Source organism: Corticium candelabrum, chromosome 7 (assembly GCF_963422355.1).
Source record: "Corticium candelabrum chromosome 7, ooCorCand1.1, whole genome shotgun sequence".
Lineage (NCBI taxonomy): Eukaryota > Metazoa > Porifera > Homoscleromorpha > Homosclerophorida > Plakinidae > Corticium > Corticium candelabrum.
Genome location: NC_085091.1, coordinates 1,538,664 through 1,550,982, shown reverse-complemented (window position 1 = coordinate 1,550,982; position 12,319 = coordinate 1,538,664). Strand labels below are relative to the sequence as shown.

The following is a 12,319-nucleotide window of genomic DNA, read 5'->3' as shown; positions in this document are numbered from 1 at the left end:
CAGGCATTTCGTTACAAAGGGCGAGGCGTAACTATAGGGAAATACCTTGTAAGGCTTCCGTAGATAACTTCACGTTGCAAGCGCCTTCTAGTAACTGGTACGAGCACTCTGTTGATGATTATGTATAGATAAAATGCTGAAACGTAAGCAGTATAATGTAACTAGATAAAGCATTGTGAAGTATTTCTAATCCGGATGCCGGTAAAAGTAGAGGCGTGGACGTGTGCAGTCACTCCCTAGACCACGGCATGACAGCGCCATGCAGATGAGGCTAGAGTTTTTGGCGCCAGATTGTTAGCGTCATGTTTCAGATTTGCGATTTTCGACGCTGTGGTGAATAGTACACGTGCAGTACGCGTGCAGCCATGTCTACGCGGAAGTCTCCAATTATAATAAATTTCTACTTTCCCTTGTCATCGACCACACGGGCACACCTCGATCTTTGTTTTCCCATTCAGTGCTAGGAGATGATAATGAACGCTTCAAGCTCATTCAGCTAGCTAGTTAGTAACTACAATTAGCCAATTCCTAAGCAACCCTCGAGTTTGGTCGGTCACGTGACAAAGTAGATTGGTTTTATGATAATTTTATTTCTTCGTACAGCTAGGAGATCTTCTACAGCGTACTACAAGTCTACAGAGCTAGCAGTTTCTTAGATATTTTGCGGTATATTTAATTAACTAGACGCATACATATGTAAACTGTATGTAGTAAGACACAAGATTACAGTGTACGTTGTAGCGAGCAGAGCACATTACCACTGTAACAGCTACCCATGCATGTGACTGTTCCTATAGCTAGACATTGTTACACGTCTCTAGTAGTTACATACCAACGATACGTTCGTTTGTTTCCAGGTTTTACGAATGGATAGGAAATTACAAGGGGCAAGACAGCAACTGAAGTGTTTGGCTGAAGGCCTAGTTCAGTACAAGGATGACAACAGCTTGGTGATATTGTTTGCAGAAAGGTTAGTCACTAGGAATTAATTAACTAGGAGACCTAGAGAATAGCTATAGATAGACACACTGTAAAAAATATTTGAACACATAAGTCAAATAAATTGTTTATCACCCTCGTCCGTCTCAAGTTTGGAGGCCGCCAAGTGATTCTCTATTTGTACAGTATTACACGCGCGTCAAACAGTAGGGTACGGGAGCCTAATTGGGAACGCCTACTTTCATTTCCGTCTTCTCCAGCAGGGTTCACTCGAAAGCCGTACAGCTGTGCACTGAGTAGCGCATGAACTTGAAGCTTAGTTTTTAGGCTAAACAAGAACTGAAAACTGCAGACTAGAAAATTTCCATTGTCTAGGTAGAACTTCTAGAAGTACGCGCGTTGAGATATTGATATCTGCGCAAAGTGTCCTAATTGGGAACGGCAGAGTTCTTGACGATCGTGCAGCGGTGGAGTAAGCCAGCGCTACAACGTTGCAGAGCATCAATTCTGTATTGTACTGATTGATCGTTAGCTCTCTTTGTCTTTGTACTGTGAGCGTAGGCTCCAATTTCCTCTAGGGGCTGGATTGGCATGTGATAGAGAGAGAAAGGGAGAATCAAGACTCTGAAGGGCCTAACATGATGGCATTTGTATTGATATTCAAGTACAAGTTGCGAAACGTCGCAAACGGACTAGTTGGAAGGAACTGTGGCTATGAATTGTTGAAGGTATTCCCACATGCTCCTGGAATTCACCTAGACACTGGCGTGAACAAAAACTAACAGCTTTACTATCATCCAACATTGCAGTAACAAAACTCGCTACACTACTATTATCATGTGGAACCGCTGCTACAACATGCTGTCTTGTAATCTACTTGTTAAATTCAATGACTACATTCTGGACACATCCATAACTGTTCAAGGTCTGGGTACGTTGACAAGTTTGCACAATGGTAATGGTACCACCTCCAGCACTTGTCGCAGCCAATCCAATTTTTCTGCTCCCGTTTGGTGTCCTTGTCATAGTGTGCACCACAGCCTTGACATGTGCTCTCAGACTGATCGATGCGAGGACTTTTTGCTACTGTTTTCTTTACTTGCTGTTTAGACTTAGACTTAGCCTTTGACTTTGCATTTCTCGCTGCTTTAGTCTTTCAATAGCTGCTTCGCTTGTTAGCGCTTCACCATAGTAGCCTGGTTGTAATCTACTTCCTTTCACATTAGCTTTTGTCTCTTGAATTGTTTGCAAGTGTTTCTTAAAAATTCCTGTGACACGTTCTGTTACAGGAGTAGCTGACAAGGGTTGTTCTATAGATGTGCCTGAATAGGCTTCCGATGGCTTTAGCTTATCTTCTCTAATTATGCTTCTGTTAAGGGGGTGGATGCCAGTGGCACGAAATCCACTTACTAAGTGCTCAGGAAAAAGCTCTCTTTCCACAGCTGACTCAACAAGGATGGAAAACTACGTTTAGAGACCACAGCCTCAAACTTTTCACTTTTGAATTCTTTCAAAAGTCGTGCCCACACATGCTTTACAGATTTGAAAACAGAGACATCTAGTGGTTGAAGGATGTGTGTTGTATGGGGTGGTAGACAAATGATGATAGTATTCTGTTTTGCAGCTTCTGTTACTAGCTCTGACCTGACATGAGAGCCATGACTATCAAGAAGTAAAACAACAGGAGCTGTCAGTTGAAGAAGCTTTGTTGCTGGTAAAAACATCTGAATGAACCATTCGGAGAACTGAGCGCTTTCCATCCATCCTGAGTTGCTGACACTGAACATGCAACCGTGGGGACCACCTTCCATCCAGCTAGGATTTGTAGTCTTGGCCTTATAGACAACATATGGCAAGACGCGTTCTCCTATCGCAGATCCACAAGCAAGAACTGTGATGTTATCACGGCCAGAACCCGTGCCAATCTCATAGACATCTTTTTGGCCTTTTCGTACTATTACTTTTTTGATGTAACAGATGTACATAGTCCAGTCTCATCACAGTTCCACAGACGTCTCCCCAATTCACTGTATGGTAGAGTCAGGAGACCCTCCTCTTGCAAGATCTTTTCTAGATTGGAAAAGAATTTATCCACTACTTCAGTCGATCCTGCTTTTGCACGCTGGATGGTCAAGTGCTCTGGTTTTCGCTCACTCAAACTTGGCCATCTTGTGAAAAAATTCTTCCACCATTTCTTGCCTGGGAAGCCACTAGGAACTGGATTCTGCATGCCAGAGTCATCGAAGTATTTTTTGATGACACTGCCAACCATGTCACGAGTTGGTGGATGTCCAAAACTTCCAAGGCTTGTAATGCATTGAGCAATAACCTCTTCTAGAGGAGTGAGGGCAGTAGGACGTCCAGCGCTGGTGTACTTGACTCTCTGGTGTTTGTGTTTGAATAGAGTGGTGGCGGCACAACCAGCTCTTGCTGATGCTTGTCGGTATGACAATCCCTGCACTTCTACATACTCTATTGCTTGCTTTATCGTGTCTGGCGCGTACGCTCTAACAGAATTGCGCTCTCCAGCCATTTGAACTGCTAATGACTAGCCAACGTATAGCAAACTCCACCTACAGGGCGTGCTTTCGCTGTCCTTGTGGGAACTCTAGTAAATAGGTTTGCAGGTTGCGAGATTTGACTACTCAGTGTAGAGGAACGTTTGCCGCTACTTCAAAACAAGACGAAAGACCTCTTGCACACTTGCCTTAGACCGTCTAGGGTCCTATGCGATTGGAGTATAGATGTATTGGTAGGAGGTGCAACTAATAGATAAGTTACACTACTGTATGAGCTGTAGTCATAAATTATTGTATGTATGGACGTTTGCAAATATGATTGACTATCTACGTATACAAGATTTCTGTTAGGCAAAACTTTTATTGAAGTGCAGTGACTGTAAACAACTTCATGATCATTCAATAAACGATTGGTAGAATGCTTGTGTTTCTATTAATTTCTATGCTTGCAAATATCTCATGCAAACAGTTCTTGTATGAACTGCACGTGACAGTTGGTCAGGTCACTACACAACATTATGCTATAATTATTATTATTATTATCTAATATATAAAGCTCAAATTGTCTGTCTGTCTGTCTGTCTGTGTGTGTGTGTGTGTGTGTGTGTGTGTGTGTGTGTGTTCGCGTTTGGGGGCCACGTCTTTTGTCCGCTCGCAACCGAAATCGGCACGCACACTCGGCACGCACTGGGGAAGGTTTGCGTAAAAAAATTAAAAAACTATGCACCGGGTCCCCTCTCAAGGGGTCGACCCCCCGCGTAAAATTTCTCGATGACGCAAACGCTACACATTCAGTTCATTCGAACACACGCCCACGCCAGTCCTGTGTAGACCCTATGCATCGCCATCCTTCGCAAAGCTTCGAGCAATCGAATATCTCTTGCCGACGAAACTTACTCTTCTAGTGCTTGCGTTTCTCTCCAAAATCTGATTGCATTTGCACCGAATCCAACCTACACGTTTTCTGCAGCAAGCGCTACACGGGGAGTGTGTCGATTTCTATCGAAACAAGCGCGAAGAGCAAGACTCGAATTCATTCAGCATATCCGGGACCTCGCAACAAAGATTGCACGTGACGTGTCCACAGACCTATCTTTACACTACAGTATCTTGCCCGTACGAAGGACGGGCCATGTATACTAGTTATAAATAAATACAAAATAATCAGATTTTTATATCTGTGGTGTCTGACACACATTCAACTATCCTTACATAATTATAATTGTGATAGGAAAGCTAGAATAAGGTCATCTTCTATTTTGGCTATATTGGTGTACAAATTACGCTTTGCGTAAATACATAAAACAATTAGGTACATATCAGTGTGGAAAACAAGGGTAAGCCATAGGACAATGTCCCACCAAATGTATTGTTTGTCTGACCAAATACTGCACCAGTGTTGGGACGTGTTTGGACAAAACATCCACCTGCATCCATATGATGATAGTGTAAACCTTGTCTCTTAGCACGTGACGGCCTTACCAATGGTGTAACTGTTAATTTCATGAACTTAGGTGCCTTCTAGCATGCTTTATCCAGAGAAAATCTCAGCTGCCCTTAACACCATTTCTCCCTTGGAAGTTGGTTATCAAAAATTACATGCAAAATGGCTGCAGTAGGGGAGGCACTTAATTAGACACGTAACACCATAGAAGAATGTCCTACCAAGGCTCAGTCTGCCCGAGTCAAAATAATTCCCTATTTTCCACACTGTATATATACTATAATTTAGTTTAATTAAAGGTATACGCTACACATTATTGTGAAAGAGCCATGTGACAATATACAAAATGTGACTATTAAATTTTTGTTTTCTGTACTAGCATGAACACTGTGTTTCTTGCTGGAGAAGACATCATTTTGTCCAAATTCAGACATTTTAACTCCAGCTTGGTCTTTTCAGCAGAGGCTGTTTGCTTACCAGACTACTTCGCAGTGAGTGAAGATTAACTAAATTTGTACATTTTATTTTCAATCTCCTGTGTATGTTGTGCAATATTTCACGCACAAATGTGAATCAGATCTCAGAGTACACTTATAACTGCATATGTATTGTATCTGATTGCATGCTTTCTCTTGTTGGTTAAGATTTTTGTTCTAAGTTTTAATTATCTCTTCTTGTCAGACTGCATGTGCTTCTAAACATTTTTGTGTCGTTCTTTCATTAGTTTTTCGAAATTTGGTGTTTGTTTTATTGTTGGCTTTCTAGCTATGTTACTGCTCAGTGAATAGTGAGGGTGCATGCGTATTCATCTATTTTTCTCTTTGTTCCTCTGTTGTTTGTTGTTTGTTGTTTGTTCATTGGCTTGCCTGCTTGCCTGCATGCATAGTATGCATAGATGTTGGCTTGTGACACTGTAATAGACACTGTAACAGACAAACGGACAGTTTCAGGCCTGGGACCAGGGGCGTAGTGTAGCCTCTAGAAATGGAGGCCGAACTTCACAATGCTATGGGACACGCCCACTTTTATTGGCTTCTAATTGACTGATACAGTAGAATCAGTGGCAGATCCAAAATGGACAAGAGGGTTGTGTATACACTATATACAGGTTTGGTCTTCACACGTATTTACAGTCCACATTTTTATGACCACGCCTACGAATGATGAGGGCTATAGCCCACGGTCTAGCCCATGCTACTCTACACCCCTGCTGGGACAGTTTGTTGCATCTATGTGTAGTCTGGTTTGGTTACTTTATGTATGTATGATGCAGTAATTGAATTACAGGAAAATCATCCAGGTGTTTCTGATGGACACAGATATCTGCACTCGGGAGGTTAGATTTTTATTTGCTGATAATATATTTTACATGCTAATGCATACTGACAAACTGTGCTAGTGTATATCGGGTATGCACCTGTTGTATACGAGGCAGTGTCCAATTGGCAAACTGTTGGTTACGGAGATACACAAGTTTACTTTCAGCGTCTCTATTTTAATGAAACTTTCAAGGTACAGTGAACATGCAATGACGTCCATTGTGTGCACGCACTAGTAAATGATCACGTCTAACATGTGCAGGCCAAGCACAACATGACACTGGATCATCGATCCTACATGTTTCAGAACTTGAAAGATGTGGAAGGTGTGCACACAATGACTCTGACTTAATTAACTGATTTTAAATCATTAATTAATTTCTGACATCTATTGCCAGCATTCAGGAATACAAGGCACTGTTGTACATTGGACAGTGCATGCAATATCTTCCATTTGTTATATGCTGTACAAGCAGGTCTTGTGGTTTATAAGAGTTCAGTAATTAATTAGATGGCTTATGTGTTTATTACTTTCTTGATTGACAGTTAACTTAATCACGCAACTATACACTCTTGACAACACAATGCATGTAGTATGTATGTGTACGTACAAAAGCGATTAATTAGGCACAGTGTGTGTGTGTGTGTGTGTGTGTGTGTGTGTGCGTGTGTGTGTGTGCGCGCGTGCGTGTGTGTAGTTTAGTCAGTGTGTTGTGAATATAATAATTGCAGTGAATCGTGTTTGTATTATTATGAAGTAAACCAGTGTTTGTCAATTGTACAGCAGGTATGTTGCATGATTTTATTTGATTGGATGGCGTGACAGTCTGACAATTAGGCAACATAGACACACACACACGCACACACACACACACACACACACACACACACACACACACACACACACACACACACACACACTAAATAGGTTGCAACTTGTAAGCGATGCATTTATGCATAGATAGATGTGTACTTGTGTGTACATGTTAGCAAAGCTACATTGTACATTTACTCTTAATTTCATGTGCACAACTTATTTACCTCTCATCTACATATAACAATTTGTCAAACAGTCTTTGCAATTTCAAAATCACTACATGACTAGACGTTGTTTGATTTTTATGTTTTAGATGAAGTTCAATTGGTTTACGATGAAAAACAGTCATGGATCAAGAACAAAGTGTACAACACAGTGCCTGTATTGGTTCATGGTCAAGGAATTGGAAATGTAGTTTGGAAGGCAAATGCACTGTTATGTAATTTGTAGAGCATGTGCATGTGATTGTAGAGGAAATTGTTGACTTTGGGAAACTATGTCCCTAATGAATGGACTTGGGACTCTGGGTGTATACATTGTGATGATAACATGATCAGTTTGGAAGGCAAAACAGTGAGTAACACACACACACACACACACACACACACACACACACACACACACACACACACACACACACACACACACACACACACACACACACACACACACACACACACACACACACACACACACACACACACACACACACACACACACACACACACACACACACACACACACACACACACACACACACACACACACGATGCACACACATGCACGCATGCACCCACGCACACACACACACACACACACACACACACACACACACACACACACACACACACACAATAGTTGCATATGAGGATGTTATGTAGTTGCTGTATTCTTGTTGTTTGTATGTGTTTAGGAATTCCAGTTTCCTGAAGTATTGATGGTTGTCTTTAATCTGTCACCGACGGCTTTTTTCAGACTGTTTTTGGAGAGACTGACTGATCTTGACTACCCAAAGAGTAGAATTACTGTGAGACTTTATGCAATGGTAAGTTTGAGGAAACATTGACACAGTGAGTGACTAATAAATAGACATGACATGCTTGCACACACAGTGACTGACACACACACAGCGACTGACACACACACACACACACACACACACACACACACACACACACACACACACACACACACACACACACACACACACACGCACACACACACACACACACACACACACACACACACGCACACATATGCATGCACACACACAGTGGCACACACACAGTGACACACACACACACACACACACACACACACACACACACACACACACACACACACACACACACACACACACACACACACACACGGTGACACACACACACACACACACACACACACACACACACACACACACACACACACACACACACACACACACACACACACACACACACACACACACACACACACACACACACACACACACAACCGTAGTATTGATTTCGTATGTTATCAGGCTAAACCAAATGTTGCTGATGCTTTGGTGTGGTTTAATGAAATTAAAAGCATTGGATACAGGGATATCACAATCGTTACCACCAACATGAATGAGCGAGATGCTCGCAATGATGGGCTGTAAACAAACATTTCTAAATGTTTATCTCAATCTACAACTAACTAAATCATTGCTCTTCCTATTTAGCCACTATTGTACAGTCACTGATTGCAGCTACTACTTTGCTATCGATTCTATAGTAATGCTAGAAAATAGAAATACTCTTCGGCTGCTGATAGAGCAAAACAAGACTTTATTGTCACCAATGGTTACTGAGGGTAAAAACAAACTGTGGTCAAACTTTTGGGGAGCATTGACGTATAGCGCTTACTATCAACGATCAGAAGACTATATTGACATTGTACGAAGACGTCGGGTGTAAGTTAATTTATACTGTGTCATTGGGTTGAGTAATGTCACTGTCTATGTAGTGAAGTAATTTATTAACTTAATTGGCGACGGAACCATGCCCCCAGTTGTTGCTTGATATGTGTGTCCTCACTTTCCGCGGTCTGCCCATGTCTATAACTAACTTTTACTCCTAGCTGTAGTAAGTTGCTAGAGTGCATGATAGCGCAAGTTAGACTCTAATTAGACGGAAATTAAAAAGTTGGTTAGGTGTCTTTCATGATGTTGGACATCTCAAGTGAGAAAGTCAAGACTAGAAGAGATATCAATATATTTTTGAAACGTCTGAAGTTGACGGCACCCTAGTTTAGGGTTTTTAGTGTTGACTTCTTTTTCATTGTCTACAAAATTTATATTATCTTTAATTAATATCAATAAGCAGACCAAACGGCAAACAAATATATAGACATGTGACAATCAGTACTTACTGTGAATACACTTCACGAATCTAGTGACTGTATTGTGTTCTATAAGTCTGCACCTTAATCTGTGTGTGTGTGTGTGTGTGTGTGTGTGTGTGTGTGTGTGTGTGTGTGTGTGTGTGTGTGTGTGTGTACGTGTGTGTGTGTGTGTGTGTGTGTGTGTGTGTACGTGTGTACGTGTGTGTGTGTGTGTGTGTGTGTGTGTGTGTGTGTGTACGTGTGTGTGTGTGTGTGTGTGTGTGTGTGTGTGTGTGTGTGTGTGTGTGTGTGTGTGCGCGCATCTGTGTGTGTGTGTGTGTGTGTGTGTGTGTGTGTGTGTGTGTGTGTGTGTGTGTGTGTGTGTGTGTGTGCATCTGTGTGTGTGTGTGTGTGTGTGTGTGTGTGTGTGTGTGTGTGTGTGTGTGTGTGTGTGTGTGCGCGTCTGTGTGTGTGTGTGTGTGTGTGCATCTGTGTGTGTGTGTGTGTGTGTGTGTGTGTGTGTGTGTGTGTGTGTGTGTGTGTGTGTGTGTGTGTGTGTGTGTGTGTGCATCTGTGTGTGTGTGTGTGTGTGTGTGTGTGTGTGTGTGTGTGTGTGTGTGTGTGTGTGTGTGTGTGTGTGTGCATCTGTGTGTGTGTGTGTGTGTGTGTGTGTGTACGTGTGTGTGTGTGTGTGTGTGTGTGTGTGTGTGTGTGTGTGTGTGTGTGCATCTGTGTGTGTGTGTGTGTGTGTGTGTGTGTGTGTGTGTGTGTGTACGTGTGTACGTGTGTGTGTGTATGTGTGTACGTGTGTGTGTGTGTGTGCATCTGTGTGTGTGTGTGTGTGTGTGTGTGTGTGTGTGTGTGTGTGTGTATGTGTGTGTGTGTGTACGTGTGTGTGTACGTGTGTGTGTGTGTGTGTGTGTGTGTGTGTGTGTGTGTGTGTGTGTGTACGTGTGTGTGTGTGTGTGTGTGTGTGTGTGTGTGTGTGTGTGCATGTGTACATGTGTGTGTGCATCTGTGTATGTGTGTGTGTGTGTGTGTGTGTGTGTGTGTGTGTGTGTGTGTGTGTACGTGTGTGTGTGTGTGTGTGTGTGTGTGTGTGTGTGTGTGTGTGTGTGTGTGTGTACGTGTACGTGTGTGTGTGTGTGTGTGTGTGTGTGTGTGTGTGTGTGTGTGTGTGTGTGTGTGTGTGTGTGTGTGTGTGTGTGTGTGTGTGTGTGTGTGGCTTAGTAGTTGTTGCTTTCCTGTCTAGTGGTGTTTGGAGTGTTCCACACCTGAGCTGTGTCTACCTAATCAAAGGCAGTTTGATAAAGGAAGTCGGTATGACCTTTACAGGACCGACATGGCAACCAATGATGGACTCTGATATGGCATTTACTAGAATGTTGAGAAATAAGGTACTACGTTGTTGTGTCAATGTAAGGCATAATTGAATTAAGATAATTTGGCTGAATTGCTAGATATGAGATATGCATGTCTGCACATTAGGATGTCAGATTGACTTTGAGACTGGCAGAGTAGTGGACTTGCTGTGTACAGAGAGTTTTAATTGTTGCCAGCAGGGGCATACTTGGGGCATTTATGGGTCGGTTCTTTTAGTGCTCTAGTTGACCGTTCAGTCAGTTCAACATGTTGTATTCTAGTGAATCTATTTATTACTTATCAGGTCTATTGGAAGACATTTGTAAACACACACACTCCCACCCACCTCACACTCCCACCCACCTCACACTCCCACCCACCTCACACTCCCACCCACCTCACACTCCCACCCACCTCACACTCCCACCCACCTCACACTCCCACCCACCTCACACTCCCACCCACCTCACACTCCCACCCACCTCACACTCCCACCCACCTCACACTCCCACCCACCTCACACTCCCACCCACCTCACACTCCCACCCACCTCACACTCCCACCCACCTCACACTCCCACCCACCTCACACTCCCACCCACCTCACACTCCCACCCACCTCACCCACCCTATACCATCACCTCACTCCACGCCACCTCACCCCACGCCACCTCACCCCACGCCACCTCACCCCACGCCACCTCACCCACCCTTACCGCCACCTCACCCACCCTTACCGCCACTTCACCCACCCTTACCGCCACTTCACCCACCCTTACCTCACACACCCCTTACCTCATACACCCCTTACCTCACACACTCCATACCTCACACCTTTCCCCACCTTTCCCCACCTTTCCCCACCTTTCCCCACCTTACCCCACCCCCACTCTTTACCACCACCTCTCCCTTCATCATCAACTTACCCCACATCCCTTACCTCACACCTCACTTTACTCACCCACCCTTTACCACCATCTCACCCCACACTCCTTACCCTACACCCACCTCACATCCCTACCTCACATCCCCACCTCACATCCCCACCTCACATCCCCACCCCACCTCACATCCCCACCCCACCTCACATCCCCCACCCCACCTCACATCCCCCACCCCACCTCACATCCCCCACCCCACCTCACATCCCCACCCCACCTCACATCCCCACCCCACCTCACTCTCTCCACCTTACTCTCTCCACCTCACTCCCTCATCTCACCTCATCGCACTCCAACCTCATCGCACTCCAACCTCATCACACTCCCACCTCATCACACTCCCACCTCATCACACTCCCACCTCATCACACACCCTCTCCCACCTCATCACACACCCTCTCCCACCTCATCACACACTTTCTCCCACCTCATCACACACCCTCTCCCACCCCACCCCACACCCCACTTTACCTCACTCAACACCCACGACACCCCACACCACACCTCACCTCACCTCACCCCACCCTCACCTCACCCCACCCTCACCTCACCCCACCCTCACCTCACCCCATTCTTGCCTTACCCCACCCTAACCCCACCCTAACCCCACCCTAACCCCACCCTAACCCC

General features: G+C 44.2%; 1 protein-coding gene across 3 annotated transcripts in view; it reads left to right on the top strand.

Moving 5' to 3' along the window:
- The window catches only part of LOC134182431 (procollagen-lysine,2-oxoglutarate 5-dioxygenase 1-like), a 22,248-nt gene that overhangs the window by 5,380 nt on the left and 4,549 nt on the right, over positions 1-12,319 (top strand). For all 3 annotated transcript variants that reach the window (XR_009970330.1, XM_062649833.1, XM_062649834.1), the window contains 11 exons: positions 858-970; positions 5,282-5,393; positions 6,190-6,238; positions 6,302-6,414; positions 6,484-6,547; positions 7,352-7,449; positions 7,510-7,611; positions 7,952-8,083; positions 8,561-8,679; positions 8,747-8,977; positions 10,640-10,784. Coding sequence is in view for 2 of the 3 variants with exons in the window: in XM_062649833.1 (XP_062505817.1) it covers positions 858-970; positions 5,282-5,393; positions 6,190-6,238; positions 6,302-6,414; positions 6,484-6,547; positions 7,352-7,449; positions 7,510-7,611; positions 7,952-8,083; positions 8,561-8,679; positions 8,747-8,977; positions 10,640-10,784 (1,278 nt within the window). In the remaining variant the exon portion in view is untranslated. The remainder of the gene's footprint in view (positions 1-857; positions 971-5,281; positions 5,394-6,189; positions 6,239-6,301; positions 6,415-6,483; positions 6,548-7,351; positions 7,450-7,509; positions 7,612-7,951; positions 8,084-8,560; positions 8,680-8,746; positions 8,978-10,639; positions 10,785-12,319) is intronic.